Here is a 23,814-nt window from a genome sequence, read left to right as displayed (position 1 = left end):
TAATATGTTGTTAATGACAACCCTCATTTTCCTTAAATAGAAAATATAAATAAATAATTATAAAATAAATATAAAATATAAATAAATAATTATAATAATCGCAATCAAATCAAATGATAATACATCGCTATTGAGGAATGGGGTTGAAACGTCAATTCAACAAATAAACCAAGGACCATTTTTATAAAATTTCACTCACTAACTCCATTTAATAAATTCACCCACATCTCTCAACGGTGACTCCTTATATATTCAACCCCTCTTCCTCTGCCGGAAAACATCCACAATCCAATACGCCGTCGTTTTCGCTTAAACCCTACAAATCACATTTCTAAACTCTTAACTCACTCTCATTTCCGCTTTTTCCGGTAATTAGTTATTTCTACAGTTACACTTGTATATAGATATTTTTGTTTTTACTGTGTGTTTATTATTATATTTATATTGTATTAAATTTGGATTAATAATTGAATTTAAATTATAAATCTGTGATGAAATAGTTGCTGAAATGTAAGATAGGTTTTTATTGTTGGATCTGTTTGTTTTAATCTGTGTGTGAGAGTGTGTGTTTTAGTAACTGCTTAGTGTTAAAATGACATATATATATATATATATATATATATATATATATATGCATCCATATATATGTATATGTTTAATATGTGGATCATCACTATGTTGTAGTGTTATACTAGTATTTTATAGGTTTAATTGCTGCCAATTCGTTCGGTTCATACCGATTAGGATCTGACTTTTTGATTCTAGTGTGGTCTGTGTATGTAAGTTTGATTCGGTTTTTCCGCAATGTGGTAGTTTTGAATAAGTTTTGGCGGTTTCTCTATATTTGGCGGTGTCCTGGGGTTTATTGATTTTTGTTGTGGTTCAGGCAGTTTTGGGTTAATGACCGTGGCCGGTTTTGAAAGCTGGTAGTGTTTGTTGGCAAGTTTAGGTATCTTCAGTATGTAGTATGAAGGTTTTGACATTGTACATTTGAAGAATATGTTCGAGATCATCGGTTAGTTTGTGAGTGTAAGTTGCATTGTGGATTCGTGACACCAAACATGATTTATAATGTGGGTCGTTCTTTTGTGGTTCATATAATGTTACTCCATGATCACAAACAGTACCAACTATTGATTGTTTACAAGTTGCGGGTTAATTCCACTTGAAGTTTTATAGACTTGAAAACTTAGGTGTTGCAATATCGAATTTAGTTGTAGGATTTTAGATTCTTTTACACTAAGGAGTACAGGGGCATGGGTACCTGCAGCTTGAATCTTTCCTAGGTGATCTGTAGTTCTGTGTGGTGAAACTGATTACAGATTCTTTTTGACATGACTGTTTCATAACAGATCAATCGTCAGATCATTAGTCTTTCATGTGTTAATAACTCTTCAAAATATAACGGCCTACTTCATGTTTGAACCCGAATCTCCTGAAGTCGTTTGACTTTATTATTTGTGCATATTTACAATCATGTAATTTTGTTCAACAGTAATGGCCATTCCTACTTTCTCACAGGCATGATCATATGCATGATTCTGATTAAGTGTTAATGCTTTTGGTTTTTTCAATGTATTGCAGGTGTACGATGATGTCTGAAACTGCACTTCGAGATCTTAATTTGCTTCCTAAACCTGAAAGGACAAAGGAAACATCAAGTAAAGACGTCTTAGCTAAGACATATGTCGAACCTACCAATGAAAATGTTGAAGAGAAACAAAGAAAAAACATCGGCTGTTTTGTTGAACCACCTTTGAATGGTAACGAGGTTGCAAATTCTGGCGCAGAGGTGGTAGTTGTGGAAATGGAATACATTGAATCCGAGAAACTGAATGATCTAGAAGATGTTGATAAGAGTCTTAAGGTAGATTTACATCTCTTATATCACATGATAGTCAAAATATCAATTTAATAAGATTTATGAATTAAACTATCTGGGTTAACTCTTAGCGACTCTTTTGACCCAAACTGTTCTTCATCCATTTTACCTTTCCTGCCAGATCCACCCTTTTATCACCTCAAATATATGACATTTATCTTTTCCTCAAAGGTACTTATAGTTGGTTTAGAGTCTAAAGACTGGGTTTTGCTCTGTGAGACACTTAACAATGTACGACGTTTATCAATATACCACAAGGAAGCACTGCAAGATATACTGTAAGCCTCAATATTTTTATTTACAGGCTTTAATAGTTAAGGAGTCTCTGGTTGCTCATAATCTGTGCTCACCAGTATTCATTGTCACAATACATCATTGTACAGGGACAATGTGATTACCCTTGTTGTGAAAGCCCTGAAAAATCCAAGAAGTGCTGTCTGTAAAACCGCCATCATGACTTCTGCAGACATTTTCAAAGCATTTGGGGATAGCATAGTTGATTTGTTGGATCCTTTGGTAAATATCTTTTTCCTTCTGCACTATGTTGTTGGTTGTAATTGTTTATGTTTTGAAAAGCTTTTGCCTGCATATGACCCAGTCAAGTTTTACTTTTGCTTTATTCTGACCAGTTATATTTTGCTCTTAGCTTGTAGTACTTCTTCTCAAGTCATCTCAAGACAAGCGCTTTGTATGTGAGGCTGCGGAAAAAGCTTTAATAAGTTTGACAATGTGGGTCTCTCCTGTTTGTTTGTTACCGAAGTTGCAACCTTATCTTAAGAACCGCAATCCTCGTATTCGTGCAAAGGCGTCATTGTGTGTTTCTCGTAGTGTACCACGGCTGGTATGTACTTCTTTAGTTGTTTTCTCTTACTTTTCTTATCCTTTATGTCATAAATCCAAGATATGACAAGTCGTTGGTGCCTCTCCATTTGATTTACTATAATTTATGAATTCATCTGGTTCAATGGTAGGCAACCTGAATCTGTGAAGTGAATTTATTTTTGGTAGAGTGCCTTAAGTAACTGTCTTTCTTTAATAATTGCGTTTTTATTTGCCTCTATCTCTGTATATATGTATAAACACACACACACACACACTTTTAATATATAAAGTATCATCCCAACCCACTGCCAATCACACTGTGCCGCTTCATTCCGTTTTACTTATGTTACCAAATACCCTCCACATCATCATTTTTTTTATATTCATGTTATTGTTATTAAACACCCTCTCTTCTTCTCTGTTACACCACCACCACCACCACCACCACGGGAAACCTCCAATACGGAAGAGTACTAGGCTTTGGTCTCAGTTTCTGAAAATAGAATTGTGTTACATCTTGAATGTTGCTACTGCTTGTGTGATATATAACATGTTTTACTTTATTACGAGTAATTTTTATATTGATTCTCATGAAGGGTGCTGAGGGGATAAAAGATTTTGGAATTGACAAATTGATCCAAATAGCCTCATCCCAACTGAGCGACCAGCTTCCTGAATCTCGAGAGGCTGCTCGTGCTCTGTTATTGGAACTACAGACGGCATACGAAAAAGGGCCTGTTTTGGCATCAGAGCAAGACGCAGCTTCTGTCGAACCTCAAGTACTTTCTTGGGAGCAGTTCTGTGAATCTAATCTTCCAAAGTTAAGTGCTCAAGCTGTTCTTCGTGTCACCAGCGTTACACGAGAGGGTTTTGTTTCAGGTTTGTAACGCCAATATACACGATCTGTTTGGAGCTATAGTGAGTATTCTATGATTTTTCCCGTGCCCTTGAATCTTGTTTACTTGTAAATGCTTTCGCATTAAGTTTGAAAAGAAGTGATTGGTATATGTAGTTGAGATGCATGTTCTAAACATTATTGCACCCATTATTCAGTTTTAAAATGCATATTATACATATCTATGTGAATTTCATTACAGTTTTTAGTTGTGACTGCCAGGCATTTGGAATATCAAGTCGACGAAGAATAACTGTATATATAGAAGGAAAGCTGATGGTAATATCTACCATTTCTGAGTTGCCTCCAGTGGAGGCATTCGGATTGAACTGGATCAGGTTCTTATTCTAAAAGAAAAAGGTTTGGATAAAGTAATTCTAAGGATCAGTCCAAGTGTAACTGTGTAAAGTTTGACATAAATCAAGTGAATTGAGAGTTAGGTCTAAGACCAGTGAGGACCAGCATGCTTAGATTTGATGCATATCACTCTTTTGTTAGCTTGGGGCCTGATATGACCAGGACCGCCTACCTGAAGGATGGATTAAGACGTTGGCAAATAGGATAAGGTTCTCTTAGGATCGGTCCCTGCCAATAATGGCGGTAATATGAAGATCATGTTTAATGCATGTCCAAAAAAATCGACTGCTCGAGAGGTAAATCAATTTATAGCCAAACAGGACATTATTTACATCTTTAAACCACAACCAACTTTGGTTTTTTGGTCAGATGTCATTAAAAATATAACCTGTAAATTACTTCCTAATCTCCTACATGTAAATCAACCTCAACCACCTTTATCCACCAGGACCACCCGAACCCAACATAAATTACAGTTTTCGTCGATACAAGAATTCATCAAATACAATTAATCCTTGAATATTTTTATACCTATACGAAATCCATCAAACACGCGTCCACACAATGCATGCTGAAATTAACCATTTTAAACCTTTTTACTCAGAAGCTCATATCCACCGTCCCTAAGTGGCCTAAGTGATTATGATACTATTTCTCTATCTATATCTACATCTATCTATACTATCTTATAAAACATTTTGCCCTTTTATAAAAGGAAAATAATTTATCCTCCTAACAAATTAGCCTAAAAATCCTCCTAATAGCTTTAGATGGTGACATGTGTATACCACCAATTCTCTTTTTTAATTTTACTCCCTGATTTTTCCATCCTCGTCCAAAAGTTAGAAGTTATTCTATTAGAAGGATTAATCATTTCTCTTTATAAAAACTAAAAAGATAATTTGAACTATCTAAACTACCCCCTTTCTTATTCATTAATTTAAACACTTCTACCTAAAATACCTATAATACCCTTAAATCCCAACCACTCATTTTTTTCTCTCTCTTTTATAAACGATTTTATTCCTCTAACTCATTCAAAATCTTTTACCTCAAAAACCATATATCGATAAATTATAAAAATTATGTGGGTGTTATAAAATTATGTGCTCTTTCATTAGAGATGTCATTTGATATACTTTCGATGAATTTTTAAATCCGAGGGCTGAGCCTGCACGGCTAAGGCATTTGATTTGACTATTACACTCTATGACTTATCACCTCCTATGACCTATCACCCCACCATCTCCGACGCAACACGCGAGTACTTTCTCTCGTTACTACAAATACATTATAATTTTTTTTTTGTTTGTTTTCAATATATGAATATTTTTGTTTCTTCTTTTGACCTTTTGTCCTCAAATTAGTTTTTATGTCATTTTATATATTTGAAAGATGTAATTTTGGATAATTTATTATTACTATGTATATGTATAATGTTATTCAGAAAACTATGACATCAAAAAGAAAATTCTAATTGATTAATAGGTCACTTTTAAAAAGCAAAGTGAAAGAGACATGAGAAAAAAACCATTGTACATGATGCAAGACCCTTCACTCATTTACTTGAAAAGGACATAGTTCATATTTTTCTCCACATATACCCAAAAAGGTGGTTGGATCGGGATTACACTAATACAAAATGACACAAAAGTTCCCTGTACTATCTAATAATTACAAAACATGCATATAACTTGTACATGGTTACTATTAAGTTATTGGCTTTGTAAACTGATCCTTTGAGCTTCTTTAGCTTGTTCCATATATGTATGAAGTTATATATGTTGTAACTTGTAACTTATATATTTCAAAATCTAGGCTCATCTGGTTTAAACAATTGAGGCATTTTGAGACTAGTAGAAGAATCAACTGAAGTAACTTTATGATGACCAATTCCTCTTCTTGTATTTGCAGCAAACCTTGATGCCAAAATGGTGGCACTAACTCCAAATTGTTGACCTCCGCCATGACCTTCACTCGAAGGAGAGCTGCCGTCGCTCCCTGACTCATAGTAATAACCATCCACCATCTCTCCATCTTGATTGTAATACGCGTTTTCTTGAAGAGCTAATTCTTTAGCAAGCTTTCTTCTTTTGTATTTTCGCCATGCTGCTTGAATAAAACAAGCACCCCATGTTCTCCATTGGTGAGAGTAATACCTGAATGCATGTTGTAGTTTCTTGCTATGAAGATATTTAAATTGGTTGGCTACAAATTTAAGGTCTTCGGCTCGTAATGCAAAGCCTTCTACTTCAGTCAAGGTTCTAACGGATCTTGTTGAAGAAGGATAGCTTGTGGGGTTTGGTAGTAACGCCCATGTGAGTAATTCTTCACCACAGAAGTCACCTGGTCTAAGTGTGATGGAATTGAAGAACCCTGATCTTCCTCCATCGGTTGTTGAGCTTTCTAATTGTCCTCTAATGATAAACAACATTTCGTTTACTGGATCATCTTCACGAACAATGTAGGTTCCTTGGGTGCTTAAGGATGACACAAGTCTTTCGCAGATGGCATCAAGAAGGTTGTCATCCATTTGTGAAAAGAAAGGTACCTATGGGATAAAAGATGATTAGTAAAATGAATTGTAGAAATTGATATAAAATTGATAATCCAAAGTTGCTTAATTGATCTCTAAATAATCAGATAATCAAAACCATAATGTATTTATCCAAATAAATGTTCTGACTTTACAAAGATGGGGGAAGACATACTCGGCGAACAAGATTAAGGCATAAATGACGTTGTATCTCACGACGGAGATCTATGGGCAACGACTGCAGAATGTACTCTTCGTCCACACCTCTAGTAGCCAACCATTTATATTGAACAAAACGCCGAACCCTATCTTGCAAATCTTGAGGTAATTGCCGATGCCTCATCCATTCCTCTGTGTCTCTTTTCTTGATTCTCCATTCTTCAAGTCTCACCGTCATGGATTGCAGGTATGTCTTGCAGAGAAAAAAAAATGCATGTATGTTATCAAACTATATTTATGTAAGAAAGATAATCATAAATCGAGAGTAATAAACAAATGGTACCTGCATATTTCCTATCAATTGTGCAAATAGAATTAAACCCCCAATACATATGGCAGAGCAGAACAATGTCTCACCAATATATATACTAGTTTCCAGATTCTGGCCATATGAACTGAAAATGAAAATGACATCAAAAGAGTTCTAAAAAAATCCACCAAACTGATATATATACTAGTTTCCAGATTCTTCCAAAAAACCCCTATTAATCCACCTCCACAAATGTGAAAACTGGGATTTAGATGAAATATAACCTATGGTCAAAGACCTTTCAAATAGGTCACCAAACCGATTTGGCCAAAGAAAAGAGTTCTAAAAAAATCGTAAATCGTTTATCATCATTTATGGATTTTCTGAGAGATCATACCTCAAATTTCTCAAGCCCCACCAAAGGCAGTATAAGTACTTCTCGAAGAACTTGGATGAAGCAACTTCGCTTGTGAAAGCATCCGCGAACATACCAAATTTGAAAGGAGAAGTTTCATTGCTAGCGTCACACAGAGTTCTCAAACGGGTTGATTCAAGCCATTTTTTGCGTTCAGGTTGATTTACGCTGTTACAGTCCAAAAAACTTATACAGACTTTCGATGCCATCTCCTCTTTACACCCTTGTTGCCAACAGGAATGCTGGCGCCCAATAGACATCAAATACCATGAAGCCCCCAAGACCTGCTGATTAACACTAAGTTAACTAAAAGGCTATAGATTTTGTTTTTAGTTACTCCATTTTGAGGATATAATCATGTTTTTAGCACAAGAGTTGGTTTAAGTGGAGATACAAGAAATTAAGAAAAAAAGATGGCTGATCAAGTTAAGGAGACGGTCTTACATGACTAGCAAGCATGTAAAGGAGGAGATTGTAAGCAGCTCCTGCCCAGGCTGTCTTGGCTACAAAGCCAGTAGATTTTATAATCCTCTGATTTAATGGGAATATGACAAACAATCTTGGGATATACTGAATTAGAACGATAAGAGAAAGCGTGTTGTTAGCATGATTTTTGGTGTTCCGTTTTGTTGCTGGTATGATGAGCTCGTTAACTATCTGTAGCATGATAGAAAGTACCATCCGTTAAACTCAAAATGACAAAGGGACTTCAGATCAAAGTGCATATAATCAAGTCGAATGTAAATTCATTAATGAAATCCAACTGTATGGGTAATCAGCGAAAAAATCTACTTAAATTGTGTTTATGGATTTTGATTGATCATAGATTATGCAATATGGAATAACCACAATATGATAATGAGCAGTAACAAACCATTATACAACATATAATGTTTCAATGTGCTTTAACTTTCTCTTAAAATTGGGCACAAGAGTAAAAGTATTTTCAAAGTTTATAAAATGATACACAAATTAAGGCAGAGCCAACTAAATTTACTAATGTATTATATCATCATTGTAAGGGCTAAATTAACGATAATTTTTTTCCATTCGGCTTATCTCAATTAATCAAATCATGACACCCTTAATTATCAACTCTTAGCTCCGCCTCCAGATACAAGTCATAAGAAGGGATTAGAAACTTGCCTGGGGCAAAGGGAGAGACGCGGCCACATCTATGATAAAATCACCCTTCAAATACTTTCTTGCAATCTGCCGCTTATCCATAACGAGTTCCCCTCTTCCAAAAACCTTAGAACTAGGAGCCACAAACGCGGTACGAAACTTCATAATAATATGTAAAACAAAAAACACGTCCGCGATAGACCTCCACGTATTGATAGCAATCGCGGCTTTATTATCTGTTGTCATACATGTATCTCCCCCAACATAAGGCAAATAAAAATAAAGAGGATCTATAAAGAGCGACACGAGACACATCACAAGAAAGAAATGGTTCCATCGTGTCACGACTTCTCCATTTGGATCAAGGATCTGATAATGCCATAACGTTTCGCTATTAACTTGATCTGAGGCTACGGTTTTGGCATTGGGCCGTGTAAGGGATTGGCGAAGACGGAAGGCTGGCGTTGTCAAAACCCGGTTCATCATCATCGTTTATCACGGCGGTGGGTGACACGGGTGATTTCCGTTTATGGATGGCGAGAAATTGCGCGCGAAAAATGTTTGTTGTATGGTGATTATTTATGTTTTGATAACAGAAACCATTCGATATTAATTAGTTTATGAAACTTGTCCCTTGATTATATTTTGTTTTATAAATTGGTCCTTTGATAAATGTGGTCCATTGTTTGAAGTTTGTTCTATATATGTTTTTGTAAATTCGTATTTATTTAATTTCGTTTGCACACCCTTTCAACTATTTCTAAAACCCGATCACTTAGAAAAAGCCCATTAACGATAGGTGGCCAAGATGGTGGCTAGTAAAGCAAAACCATAAGTCACTTTATTTAGACGAACCAATACCCAACAAATGTATTTTTCTAAAGAAAAAAAAAAGGGCAGTCGAGTAATGTCAATGCCAGTAATTATGAGCTTATGAAATTCAACGATAGAACGCGGCGGTTGTCTCTGAAGCATTTCATCAAACACTTGGAGGGCTTCATCTTATTTCATGAACTTCCGAGTAAAAAGGGTGGAAGAATGACGGGAGAAGTGAAAAAAGGTTTTACATTTATAGGCAAGTCTTGAAGATGATATCATTTTTTTTATTCCACTCAGGGAAGAAGCAGGATATGAAAAGAGTGGGAACTTCGTAGGGTCTATGAGAACTTTAAATGGATTTTTGTTGTAAAAATTTTAATGGATTTTTTGTTGTGAAAATCAGGTTGAGAGCTTTGAAAGTTGAAACTTTTACAAATGAGTGTATTAAGTGGGACCATTTTATTCCCACCATTTATTTTACTCAGCTGACTACCCCTAAAGAGAAGTACCGATTACCGAACCACACACCTGTCAAGAACTATAATGCGTTTTGTTGCAAATATTTAAATGTTGTAAACTAGGAATTAACAGATTAGCAACAAGAAGTCCTAAATTCAGTTTTTTTTTTAAAGGTGAATTTTGCTTAAGAATTTCGTGTCGCGATTCGACAACGGGAGGTCTAACATACGTTGTCTTAACCGGGTCCGCGTTAGAGAGCTCCCTCGAATTTGAAATGCCTATTTCAAATACCCGATGGGGGAAAACCCCTTACTAACCCGCCCTAAGGCACGACGATCAATAGGGGTAAACTCTGTCTCCTCAGACTTGAACCTGGGTATACCCAAGTCAAGCCTTCATAGAAAGACTTCCTATGTACTTCCCAAGTCTTGAACCTAAGACCTCTTACTTGTAAAGCAAGTGCTCAACCACTTGAACTAACTAGGAAGTACCCTAAATTCAGTTCCTAATCAAGTAAACTAATAACCTAAAGACTAAGGTTAACTTAGATTAAGAAATATTAAATACTCAAAATATCAACAACCAAATATTCGGTGAGAATACCTCTTCTTGTAACAGTAAAGCTTATACCTGAAATTAAGAACACAGTTAGAGCTGGCATATCGTGTCCGACACGACACGATAAGACACGAACACGACACGATAATGAATCGTGTCAGTTTTTCCAAACACGACACGATTTTTAGCAGGTTACACAATAAGGGACCTGTTAAGAGACTTGTTAAAAGTTATTAAGGGACCTGTTAAGGGACCTGATGACGTATCTTATCGTGTCTTATCGTGTCTTATCGTGTCTTAACGTGTCCTTAACGTGTCTTTAACAGGTCTTTAACGTGTCTTTAACAGGTCTTTAAAGTGTCTTTAACATGTCCATATATATATACTACTTGTCTTATCGTATCATATCGTGTCTTAACAGGTCCAGACTTGTTAAGACACGATAACTATTCGTGTCTTAACAGGTCCGGACCGGTTAAGACACGAAACACGTTAAGGCCAAACACGAAACACGAAAAAACCAGGTCGTGTCGTGTCGTGCTAACAGGTCCGTGTCGGAAATTGCCAGCTCTAAACACAGTAAATAAACTTAGTTTTGAGAGATTCAAATGAGTTGTATTCTTGTAGGAAATCAATAATATGGCCTTCAAACAAATAAGAATACAAAGGAAATTAACATAGGTTATAAGAAATATACCATATATTCTCCAAATATTTTGGCAAATTAACATGGGTGCATGGACACACGTTAAAACCCATAAATCTGCCCTTGAAACATGAATTGTGTCTCTCTTATGGCTAAGAAACACGAACTATGTACTTCTTGGAACTAGTTTGGAACAATTTAACTATTTATAACTGGTAGTCTTATAGATTTGCACAATATGAGTGTGCCATGGTTTAAAATATGCTTCTTTATAGTTAAAACACTAAAAACCAGAGACTTGTAAACATGATTAATCATTCAAAAAACTGAATCTAAAATCGTTTTCTACTATTAAACAAGAAGTTCATGAAATGAACCCAGATGTTGAATCGGGCACTCTATGATCATCTTTTCCTTTAAACTTTAAATTGGCAGTAAGCATAGGAGAGTTTTGTCCAGCACTTGTGAATTGGTCTAATAACATTGAAAAAGTAGTAGAATCTGGCGAGAAACCCCGGTTAATCATTTCCTCAAGAATGACCTCCACTTCTTGACACTCGCTTTTCTTCAAGAATTCTTGAATGATAACATTGTAGGTAATGCTATTTGGGAAACAATCATTCTCTTCCATTTTTCTAAGCAATTCTTTAGCTTTACCAAATAATCTTTGTTCACAAAGCACGCTTATCATCACCGTATAGGTCCACACGTTTGGTTTTAATCCTTTCACACAGAGTTCATCAAACAAAACCATACACACGTTAAGCTGCCCAGATTTTCTAAAACTGTCAATTAAGGTAGTATACAGAGAAACATCTTTTATCAATTTATTGCTATCTAAAGAATGAAAAAGAACCAAAGCATCAGAACATTGGGTGTTATTGCACATTCCACGGAATAGGACTCCATAAGTAAAAATAGATGGAGTCACACCCTTGGCTTGCATCTCAAAGAAGAGTTTTTTTGCCGCTGCAGAATAGCCGGATTCAAACAAACCTTGGATCATACTATTGTAAGTAACAACATCTGGATCCAAACCCTTATCTTGGATTTCCCCAAAAAAAAAATCATCGCCTCATCGATTTTTTTCTTCTTGCAGTATCCATTTATCAGACTACTATAGGCAACTATGTTGAGTACAAGATCCTTCTCCACCATTCGATCTAGCACTTGTTTTGCTTCATCTAATTCACCACGCAAACAATATCCGTCAATTAGGGCACTATAAGTGATTACATTAGGATGTAGACCTTTTCGAACCATTGTTTGCACAGCAACCTCTGTGTCTTCTATGGAACCTTGCTTGCTAAATGAATTTACTAAAATGTTAAAGGTGTAAACATCTGGAGGAATTCCTTTCTCCTCCATATCGATCAACATTCTTGTGGCCTCACTTTCTCGACCAAAAATTGTATGTGATGACACTCGCAGAGACTCCATTTTCAATCATTTGTCTGAAGAGTTGTAGGGCATCATCAACCATTTTGTCTTTGCAGAGGCAATCGATTATTAGATTGTAAAGTTGTACCGTGGGTTTGCAAGTGCTTTTTTCCATGAACCTGAGCAAATCGAGGGCCTTGTTAGTGTGACCTACTTTACAGAGCCCATTAATAACGGTTCCATACATAGGGCGAGTTATTTTGAGAACTCCTAAAAAAAAGAACTCAAGAACCATTCTGGATCAAACATTCTTTTCCTCTTTCTCTCTCTTCAATTAAATAATAAAATTCACCCAAATCATTCAAAATGTTCTAATTCACAAACCGTAAATCGTTAGACGAAACAAAAAGCATGAGTAGTCTTAAAATTTCGTCCTCTTTCATTAGATATCCAATTCGATATACTTTTGACGGATTTATAATTTTCGTTTTCTTTTTGGTAGTTACACATAACTTACACATGTGTAGGTTGAACAAAAATTATGATTTGGAACGGGCTTCGCCCTTAAGGATATTCATAAACCAAAGCTAGTGGGGGTGATAGGTCATAGAGGGTGATAGGTCATAGGGTGATAGGTAATAGAGGGTGATAGGTCATAAGGGGTGACCAGTAAGGGGTGATCTACCTAACGGGCTCCACCCTTAGCCGCTATTCCTCCGCCATGGACTGACGGGCTCCGTCCTTGGCTACCATGGCTCTGCCATGGATTGACGGGCTCCGCCCTTGACCTTCATTGTTGTGTACATATGTTCATTTACTAATTTACATGTGAAAACAATGATCTTACACATGTGTAGGATGAACCTACACATGTGTAGGATGAACGCGATGGGAAAAAAAACGAAAATTAAAAAGTCGTCAAAATTATATCGAATTGAATCTCTAACGAAAGAGGACGAAATTTTAAGACTACCCATGCATTTTGTTTCGTCTGACGATTTTGGTTTGTGAGATAAAGCATTTTAAATGATTTGGGTGAATTTTCTTATTTAATAGAAGAGAGAGAAAATATAAGAAGATGAGTAGTCCAGAATTATTCTCGCGTTCTTTTTTATCTGTGAGTTCTCAAATAACCCTTCCTCTCCATACATAAACTCATCAGGCTCACAAACTTTCTCTCAAAGCAGTTTCTTGAATAATTTAACGGCTTCAAAAACCCGATCACTTAGCACAAGCCCATTAATGAGGGTATTATAAGTGGTCAAATCGGGGGAATGACTCTGTTTGAAGATGGTAGCTAATAATGCGAAACCACAACTCACTTTATTTAGACGACAATTGCAGTTAATAGAAATGTTGATTGTATACATATTAACATCAATAACCATAAAATGTACATGTCTATATAGGGAAAGGGCAGTGGAATAATGTTTCATTTTAACAACAGCGGTAGCTAGCTTATTAAATTCAATGATAGAAGGCGGAGGTTGTCTATGAAGCATTTCATCAAACACTTGAAGGGCGTCATGTAGCTTGGTGAACTTGGGAGCAGTGTAGTAGGTTGAAGAATGGCAGGGAAAGTGAAATGATATTTTACATTTATTATAATTATAGTTATAAATTTTATGATTATTATAGGCAAGTTTTAAAGATGATTTCATTTTTACTCCACCCAGAGGAGAAGCAGGATATTGCAAGACCAGGGACTCCGGAAGGGTGTATGAATGTGTCTATAACTTATTTGATGTTTTAAGTTATGTGGTTCCAAAATATGGGTCTCGGTAAAACTTATTTCATGTTTACCCTTTTTTACTTTTTTTACTTTAATGTTTTTTCAAAGAAACAAGTTATATCATAGCTCTTTTTAGAGAAGTGATATTCGTCTCACAAATTGTGATAAATCTATCACACATGTGTTTTAAGAACTTGTACAGTGTGTTCAAAAAGTTGTATTGTGTGATAAATTTATCAAAACATGTGGTACAAATATCATTACCCCTCTTTTTAAGGTATAAATCGTCTTTTACAACTCGAGTTAAGTTATTGTAAAAATAAAATAACTTTTGCGAATCTAAGTGTAACTATAATAATGACCTAGTAACCTTGTAATATAATATTATTGTCAATTTGTTATATATTTTTTTATAATCTTTAATATATATTAAAACAGAAACTTTAATTTAAAAATGAAATAATCTGAACCATTTATTGAATTTTCATCTTTTTTATCCAACCTTAGATCAACATGATGATATCATCCTTGACTTAACTTTCAGCCAATTACTCTTTTATTCTTTCAACTACAAATTAAATGTTCCAACAATACATATAATTAATTTAATATTCTACTTATCTAACCATATCAAAATCTACCAATATATATATAACAAGGTCCTAAATTCATTTCTAAACAAATAGGAACCTTTGGATGAACTCCATCTTTGATTTAGAACCGTTAGATAATATTTAATTATTTCATCTTTTATAAATGACAACATTAATACTTATATTTTATATGATTTGTTAAAATATACCCTTAATATTAAAAATAATATGAGCTAACATTCCTTAAATCGATATATACGTAAATATATAGAATTACATATTAAATAAAATTAGCTAATTTAGGAATCTTCCTTAATTTTATACATACGTAAATCTATAAATCTATACATAAAATTATATTAGGTAATCTTCCTAAATCTTCTATACACGTAAGAATATATATATATATAAAGGATGGTAATATAAGGTTGTCGGGTATCTAAGCTTAGGTGTGGAACACTCACATACTAAATTTTAAACCATAAATATCATGGGGGCCTAAGCATTTATTCATTAAACAAGAAATAATAAAATATTGGTATGTGAGGGGTTCCACACCTAAACTTAGGTGTCGGACAACATTATATTCCTATATATATATATATATATATATTATAGTATTTGATTTATTTCATAACTATATCTATACTTTATTCAACATATTAGCCGGGAACCTTTTGTTTAACAACATATGTTAGATATTGCTGTTTGAGCCCTAGCAGTGACATCCAAGTTGGGTAATATGTTGAAAGTTGAAACTGACGCACTATTGCAGAACGTGAGTGATAACATGTACACTTACAGCCTCAAGAGAGGCAAATGCCTGAGACCACAAGAAATCAAGATTCACTTTTGGGTCTCCAAACCAACATCATTTCCACCAATTTCTCCAAAGAGGGCCTCAGTTGGCCATTTGATCAAAGACCAAGTGGTTTTATTAATCGAGAATCTAACCTCTCTCTTTTTTTAAAAACGTATTGACCTACCCATACTATTTTTATCATTTAACTAATATAAATATCTTCACTTAATATAATATTATATTACTTTTAATGAAATTATTTGTAACATATATCAATCAACCCTTAAAATAACTATATTATTCCATTTTACATCAGTTACGTTATTTTTACATCAATAAGTTAATAACTACAACGTTATTGCCGCCGCCACCACCATTACCACCACCATCTATCGGCACTGCCACCACCACAGCCACAACCGCCGCCACATTCCCCACCAACCGTCATTGTTGATGTAACCACCACCACTATCAGCCGTCGCCACCACACCGCCACATCATTTATTTTTAGATATATTTATATCCTTTTATTTATATATTTTTGATGAACGAACTGATGTCTTAAATTAAATAAACTTTCGACTTAATAATAGTAATACATAAATCTATTTAACATGTAATATATTTGATCAACTTAACACTTAAGATTTTCCAATCTTAAAAGCCCAGGTATTATTTAAATATACGAGCATGGTACCCACGTGTTGCGGCGGCTCAAAAGTGAAGACAATATAAAAGGGAGGCGGTGGTAGAGATTGGGGGGTGGAATTTCGGAAGCCATGGATAAGATGTGTGAATATAATGTAAATATTGAGGGTATTTTTGGGAGGGAAAATATGCTTAAAGTCTTAATTTCAATATGGTTTATAAGGAGGTATAAATAAATGAAACTTTGAATCGCGTTTTTAAAGTATGACCTTGGAGATTTTCATTTGCAAATTTACAAAATTAATCTTTTGTAACTAATAAATTAGTATAATTTCCAAACATAACAATAATATAAAAATAATAATCTATATGTTAACAATAATCTTTTAAATTTCGGGATGTTACAAGCAGATAGTCACTACATTTAACTTTACAACGTCATTAAATCTCTCTTTCTTTATCAAAATTCAAACACCCTATCCTTGAAGTGATAAATGTACAATAATTTTTGTTTACTAAGTCAACAAACAAACATATTTGATTGACTTAATAAATTAAGGCATTTAAAATTAAGTCGTGACTTTTAATTAAGACATTACCAAACACTAACTAATAGTACTTCATTTTTAGATTGTGCTATAAAAAAAAAGTTAGTTTGGAAATGAGACAATTGTACTTAATGACCCCCCCCCCCCCAATGGAAAGAGTTATTATAAATTACCTAATTCGTTATTAATGAACTAATTTACACCCTGAACCACCTATATCACTCGATACTGTCACCACCACCAATATTAACCGCCATTACCATCCGTAACAGCCACCATTTCCGCATTACATGGGTTCCGTGTTATAAAGATATAAAATACATATCTCACTAATTATTTTTGATACAAAACATTTTCTAAATGATAATATCATCAAACTTTAACATGTTTATCTATAAGTACTTGATTATATTATAATGAAAATTTAATACATTATGTTTATCTCGCGTATTACGCGGGAAAATAATTTAGTTATTTATAAAACAGTGTATTTATAAAAACTTGATTATGATGATGATGATAAGATTGAAGGGAATTAATTGATTCAGAATTTGATTATAGATCGATTCCTTGATGGTATTAAAAGCAATGACTTTTTAAATTTTTTAGGATTGTTAGTTTGATTATAAATTATTTTTTATGGTTTATTAGTGGACTTTTGATAGATTTGAAGTTTAGCTATTAGAACTGATGGATTTTTGTAACCGCATAAATGAAGTTTAGCCTCTAAAGAAGTTCGTAAGTTTTGTTTTTGATTTTAGTGGTTAGTGATGGATCAAAGTGGTTTAAGGGAAGAAGGATAAAATGATCATAAGATAAGATTTAATTGATGAAATAGATGTAAATGGGTAATTTGTTATTTAATTAAAAATAATAGGTATATTTGTTATTTAAGGTTTTAGTTGGGGAAATTTGTAATTTACATGGCATATTTGGGGATATATGCAATTATCCTAAAGTATATTATCAGATTGTGTAAGAATGTTAAAAAAACCATTACACCGGTCTTATTGCCAGTGGTATAGAACATGAAGTATAGAGAAAATAAACTTAGCCTGTCCTATAAGATGAACTTACAGGAAGATGGCTCTTTTCTGCCATTGGTAATACGGCAAGAGATCACCTATGATATAAAATTGGCAGCATGCAACAGCAGCAGTAATAAAATATGTGTAGATATAGATATAGATGTAGCAATGACTGATAATACACAAACACAATCATATGATATAAAAATTTTTGAATCATACAATAATCAATACCCAAAAGTGGTATGAAAAGCAACGGATAGAATGTTTAGGGTTACATCATATCAGTAGGGATGCTAGTATATGTAGACTAGAGAAAATTCTTCAATCAAGTAGCAAACAATCTTAATTGTCCCTCCATATGATAAACTGCTGTAACCTAAAAACTAACAAATTAGCAACAAGAAGTCCTTAATTCAGTTCCTAATTACCTTAACTAATAACCCAACGACTAATGTAAACTTAGTCTAATGTTAAATTCATTTAAGCTTTAAAATGGCAGTAAGCAAAGGAGAGTTTTGTCCTGCACTAGGGAATAGGTCTAATAACATTGAAAAAGTAGTAGAATCAGGCGAGAAACCTCGGTTAATCATTTCCTCAAGAAGGACCTCCACTTCTTGACACTCGCTTTTCTTTAAGAATTCTTGAACGATAACATTGTAGGTGATGCTATTTGGCAAACAATCATTCTCTTCCATTTTTCTAAGTAATTCTTTAGCTTTGCCTAATAACCTTTGCTCACAAAGCACGCTTATCATCACCGTATAGGACCCAATGTTTGGTTTCAATCCTTTCGCACAGAGCTCATCAAACAAATCCATAGACAAGTTAATCTGCCCAGATTTTCTAAAACCATCAATCAAGGTATTATACAGTGATATATCTGTATTCAATTCATTGTTATCCAATGAACGAAAAAGAACCAACGCATCAGAACATTGGGAGCTATTGCACATTCCACGGAATAGGATTCCATAAGTAAAAACAGATGGAGTCACACCCTTGGCTTTCATCTCACTGAAGAGTTTTTTAGCCCGGATTCAAACAAACCTTGGATCAGACTATTGTAACTAACAACATTTGGAGTCAAACCCTAGTCTTGGATTTCCCGAAAAAGAATCATCGCCTCATCGATTTTCTTCTTCTTGCAGTATCCATTTATGAGGGTGCCGTATGTAATAATATTGGGCAAAAGATCCTTCCCCGCCATTCTTTCGAGCACTTGTTTTGCTTCATTTACTTCACCACGCAAACAATATCTGTCAAGTAGTGCATTATAAGTGATTACATCCGGCTGTAGACCTCTTTGTATCATTGTTTGCACAGCAAGCTCTGCGCCTTTTATGTTTCCTTGCTTGCAAAATGAATTGACTATAATGTTAAAGACGTGAACATCTGGAGAAATTCCTTTCTCCACCATCTCAATCAACATTCTTGTAGCCTCACTCTCCCGACCAAAGTTACATAGACCATAAATTAAGGAGCTGTAAGTGATGACATTAGCTGAAACGCCTTTCTCAGTCATATAGGTGAGGAGTTGTAATGCATCATCAACCATTTTGTCTTTGCAGAGGCTATCGATTATTGGATTGTAATGTTGTACCACGGGTTTGCAGGGGCCTTTTTCCATGAAGCTGAGCAAATCGATGGCCTTGTTAGTGTGACCTACTTTACAGAGCCCATTAATAACGGTTCCATACATAAACTAATCCGGCTCACAAACTTTGTCTCGAAGCAGTTTCTTGAATAATTTAACGGCTTCAAAAACCCGATCACTTAGCACAAGCCCATTAATGAGGGTATTATAAGTGGTCAAATTGGCCGTATGACCTTGTTTGAAGATAGTGGCTAATAAGGCAAAACCATAACCAGCTTTATTTAGACGACAATAGCAGTTAATAGAAATGTTGATTGTATACATATTAGAAGCAATACCCATCAAATGTACATGTCTAAAAAGGGAAAGGGCAGTGGAATAATGTTTCATTTTAACAACAGCGGTAGCTAGCTTATTAAATTCGATGATAGAAGGCGGAGGTTGTCTCTGAAGCATTTCATCAAACACTTGGAGGGCGTCATGTAGCTTGGTGAACTTGGGAGCAGTGTAGTAGGTTGAAGAATGGCAGGGAAAGTGAAATGATATTTTACATTTATTATAATTATAATTATAAATTTTATAATTATTATAGGCAAGTTTTGAAGATGATTTCATTTTTACTCCACCCAGAGGAGAAGCAGGGAATGGCAAGACCGGGGACTCCGGAAGGGTGTATGAATGTATCTATAGAACTTATTTCATGTTTTAAGTATGTGGCTTTAAAATATGGGTCTCGATAGAACTTATTTCATGTTTACCTTGTTTCACTTAATGTTTTTTCAAAGAAACAAGTTATATCATAGCTCTTTTTAAGTTACGAGTCGAATTTTACAACTCGAGTCAAATTACCCTAAAATTTAAGGAAAAGAATTTGTGTGTATTTAACTTGACTTCAGCTACTATTGTTGGGAAAAAAAAACTTTTTTTTAATTTATTGTTTGTAAGTTTGTCTCAAAACTGAAAAAATTGTGTAGGAAATCGGCCAGATACTAATGTGGCATCATCAAACATCTGATACTTGGCCCAATGAGAGACCACCAACAAATTATTTATACGATTCGTTCAGTTTAGTATGTTAATTACATACAATAAACCAAAACAAAGTTTATTTCTTACGATAATAGACAAAAACAAATTACACACACAAGTTCTTTTCCTTAAAATTAAAGTAACTTTTGAGAATCAAGTCTAACTATAATAATGAACTAATAACTCTTATAATATAATATTATTGTCAATTTGTCATATATTATTTTTATATTATATTTATCATTACATTAACTTTTTGTATGTTATTTAAGCACCCTTGATCATTTACTAGTATGATTTTTTAGATAAATTATAAGTTTATGATTCAAATCTATGTAATATTTTGGTAAATGTTTACCGTTTAATAAAATATAATTTATGCTATTTTTTTGGAAAATGCTCCATTTATTGTACATTTCATTTTAAAAGCGTATTTTTTTTAAATTTTATGTTAAATATAAAATTATTTAATGAACTTAATCAAAAACCTTTAGACTAGTACATTTTATACTAGTACAACTTATTGAAAACCACCCACCATATTTCACAAGATATTTAGACTAGTACATTTTATACTTCATGTTTTTTATATAAAATATACACAAAACGATACAAAATCATATAGTTTACTGGCACCTTTGGGTCCGCTAATGCTTCAATTACTTCCTGATTACGTTATGATCGAACCCGTAATAATATATTTCTAGCTTAACTCTTCTTCATTCAGAATAGCAATCCGACTATGTTCTTCTCATGACTATATATAGTCATGAAGGATTTGATCATACAAGCTACTAAATTTTCAATTCAACTACTCTTGTGAAAGAATTTAATGGACTATGCGGCTATGGCATCAAATGCAGTTCATATTTCATAGTCTATGTACACCAGTGCTTGGATTCCAGGATCGTAGGTTTTGTATTGCAACAACTGAATTTGAGCAAAGAGTGCATTGGATAATTTGGATTAGGCCATAGCAAGTGCTTTAGACCTTGAAATTTTAAAGGGCCCAAAATTATGTCTATGTCTAATTGTCTATGTATATATATCTAGGTGTAACTATTGACCAACAAATATAAATCAATTTTACTTTTCAAAAAAAATATATGAATCAATTTTACAGTAGCTATCAAATTACAATTCTTAATTAAGAAATGATATTCTTACAAGAAATTTTAATCATCTACAAAAATACCTGCATCATGTAATTATATTGCGTATATTAAAATTCATAACTTTGTTGTAAGAGTTGTTGTAAAAGTATCACTACCTTTCTTAATGATGCATCAATTATGCGGATATAATAGAATGTTTAGTTCAATTGCAATTAACAAACTGTTACGTTTATATAATTCACAATTTGAATAATTTTGATCTCATATTTACATTAATATATATAAAAAAAAAATACCCTTATCTATCATCTTTACTTGTTATATTGATTACATGTCAAACACACAAACTTTTTGTCAATATCCAATTAAATTTTCTCAAAGTTTTCAAATTTAAAGTTTTAATATATCAATTCAATTTATAGAACCATTGGGGTGTTAGCTCAATGGTTATGGGGTTTTTCACAATGTGGTTTCCTCCAATGCTATATTCATCTAACACATGGGGATCAAACCCTTCAGGGAATTGCCAGGAGCCGAATCGGCGTGGACGCATCCACATGGATGTTAGTCATTTATCCGTTGTTGTTTTTTTTAAAAAAAATCAATTTATAGAAAGATGCCCATTATTTTTAATCTTTTATGAATCAATTAGATTCTCTAACTCTCTAAGCAAAATGTATTATACAAAGGAAGTGATAATTGTATCACTAACATTTGATATATTTATTATACTATACATGTTTTATAGCATATTGTATAAAGAGTTAATTGCAAGAAACGTCCCTGTGGTTTGGTCATTTTCGTGGATTACGTCCCTCCCTATAATTTTTAGTGAAATAGGTCCAAACTTTATGCTTTTGTTGTAGATTATATCCTTTAATCTAACACCGTCCATTTATCTCCGTCAAAACGTATCACGTGAACCTCACGCGAGGACACTTTAGTCTTTTGACCCATGTTTCCCCGTTTCTCGTTCATTACCAGTTGTATCTTTTTTTTCCTTTCCATATTTATATTCATTTTCTCTTTCACACATCCTTTTGACTTTTTCTCAATCTAATATTCCATATTCCATAACTAAAAAGTCCAGATCCAGATCCATTTTCATATATATAATCATCAAATTTAAACTACATTAAAATAAGAACAAATAATAACACTTAAAAAGTACATTTTGATATATTAGAAGTCCATAAAACTAATATAGTTTATCACTAATTATCATTATTTAAATGTTTAACAACACATTAACATGTTAAAATCAAGAAAATCATGTTTTTTTTATGCATCCATTTTGGATGCATATTCTTCAAAATGATGCATCCAACAAAAAACTTGATATTTTTTATTTTGACGGCTCAATGTGTTATTAAACACTTAAATAACGATAATTAATTATTGACTATGTTAGTTTTATGGACTTTTAATGCATCAAAATGATGTTTTTAAATATTCTCACCGTTCTTATTTTAAAAGTGTTTTCACCAAAATGTTATTTACAATAATAGTAAATTTATCAAATTCTATAATACGGATATCATTTACCATTTTAAAAGGTTAAATCATACAAATCTAAGCAAAATATATCCATAAATTGTCAAAATGGAGATCTTGTATTCCTAGGAAATGGCAGAGAAAATATAAGTAGATATTTGCACGAGTACCGACATTTAGGTGGTGCTGGGTGTCCCCCACGGCGACACTCCCTCTGCTCCTCTTTAACCAAAGTACATAATGCCCCCTCATTACTTTATTCATCCATGTGATGGTGGATTGTAGAAGTAGCAACTCCTTTTATAAATTAAAGAGAAATGATATACAGTAGTTTTTTTAAATAAAAAAAATTCATATTCTTATCATTATTCTTTTATAAATATATCACACTATACAAGTTATAAAGTTAATGATATAGAATTCATCTTTTTCTTTAATAAATAACCTAATAATTTTTTTAATAACTGTAACACATAATTAGTGTAATTTACCCATTATCCTTTTAACTTTATTAATTTGAATTTTACAAATTACATAATCCAATTATTAAAAAGATTATTAGGTCAATATTTTAAGAGTGCTACTATAGATACACCATCAACTGTTCATAAAAACATATCTGAAACGTCCCGTTTTATGTAAAACGCTGCGTTTATCGCCCTATTTTATATAAAACGTTGCGTTTTGCTGGAGTGTATATAGTAAAAGCTAAGGATAATTACACGTGGTCTGACACACAAGTCAGTCATTCCCTCGTTTTAGGTACCGTTTTACATAAAACGCCACGTATTAGGTTAAACGGTACCTAAAACGAGTGAATGACTAACATGTGTGTCAGACCACGTGTAATTCTCCTTATAGCTTT

General features: G+C 33.6%; 2 protein-coding genes and 1 pseudogene across 2 annotated transcripts; 1 reads left to right on the top strand and 2 right to left on the bottom strand.

Moving 5' to 3' along the window:
* The first annotated feature begins 223 nt into the window (after positions 1 to 223).
* On the top strand, positions 224 to 3,778 carry LOC122588702. The gene is made up of 6 exons (XM_043760872.1): positions 224 to 368; positions 1,585 to 1,867; positions 2,054 to 2,160; positions 2,266 to 2,398; positions 2,529 to 2,723; positions 3,301 to 3,778. The coding sequence occupies exons 2-6, from the start codon at positions 1,592 to 1,594 to the stop codon at positions 3,589 to 3,591; spliced, it is 1,002 nt and encodes a 333-aa protein (XP_043616807.1). The 5' UTR covers positions 224 to 368; positions 1,585 to 1,591; the 3' UTR covers positions 3,592 to 3,778.
* A 1,985-nt stretch (positions 3,779 to 5,763) lies between these two features.
* On the bottom strand, positions 5,764 to 9,086 carry LOC122589500 (cyclic nucleotide-gated ion channel 18). Its single transcript, XM_043761797.1, has 6 exons — positions 8,523 to 9,086; positions 7,821 to 8,033; positions 7,359 to 7,660; positions 6,995 to 7,106; positions 6,668 to 6,904; positions 5,764 to 6,507 (listed from the first exon to the last, which is right to left on the bottom strand). The coding sequence occupies exons 1-6, from the start codon at positions 8,988 to 8,990 to the stop codon at positions 5,764 to 5,766; spliced, it is 2,076 nt and encodes a 691-aa protein (XP_043617732.1). The 5' UTR covers positions 8,991 to 9,086.
* A 2,261-nt stretch (positions 9,087 to 11,347) lies between these two features.
* On the bottom strand, positions 11,348 to 20,003 carry LOC122587603 (annotated as a pseudogene).
* Between the last annotated feature and the right edge of the window lie 3,811 nt (positions 20,004 to 23,814).

This window comes from Erigeron canadensis, chromosome 2, assembly GCF_010389155.1.
Source record: "Erigeron canadensis isolate Cc75 chromosome 2, C_canadensis_v1, whole genome shotgun sequence".
Classification (NCBI taxonomy): domain Eukaryota; kingdom Viridiplantae; phylum Streptophyta; class Magnoliopsida; order Asterales; family Asteraceae; genus Erigeron; species Erigeron canadensis.
The sequence above is the reverse complement of the archived record's forward strand: the minus strand, read 5'-3'. Positions and strand labels throughout refer to the sequence as shown.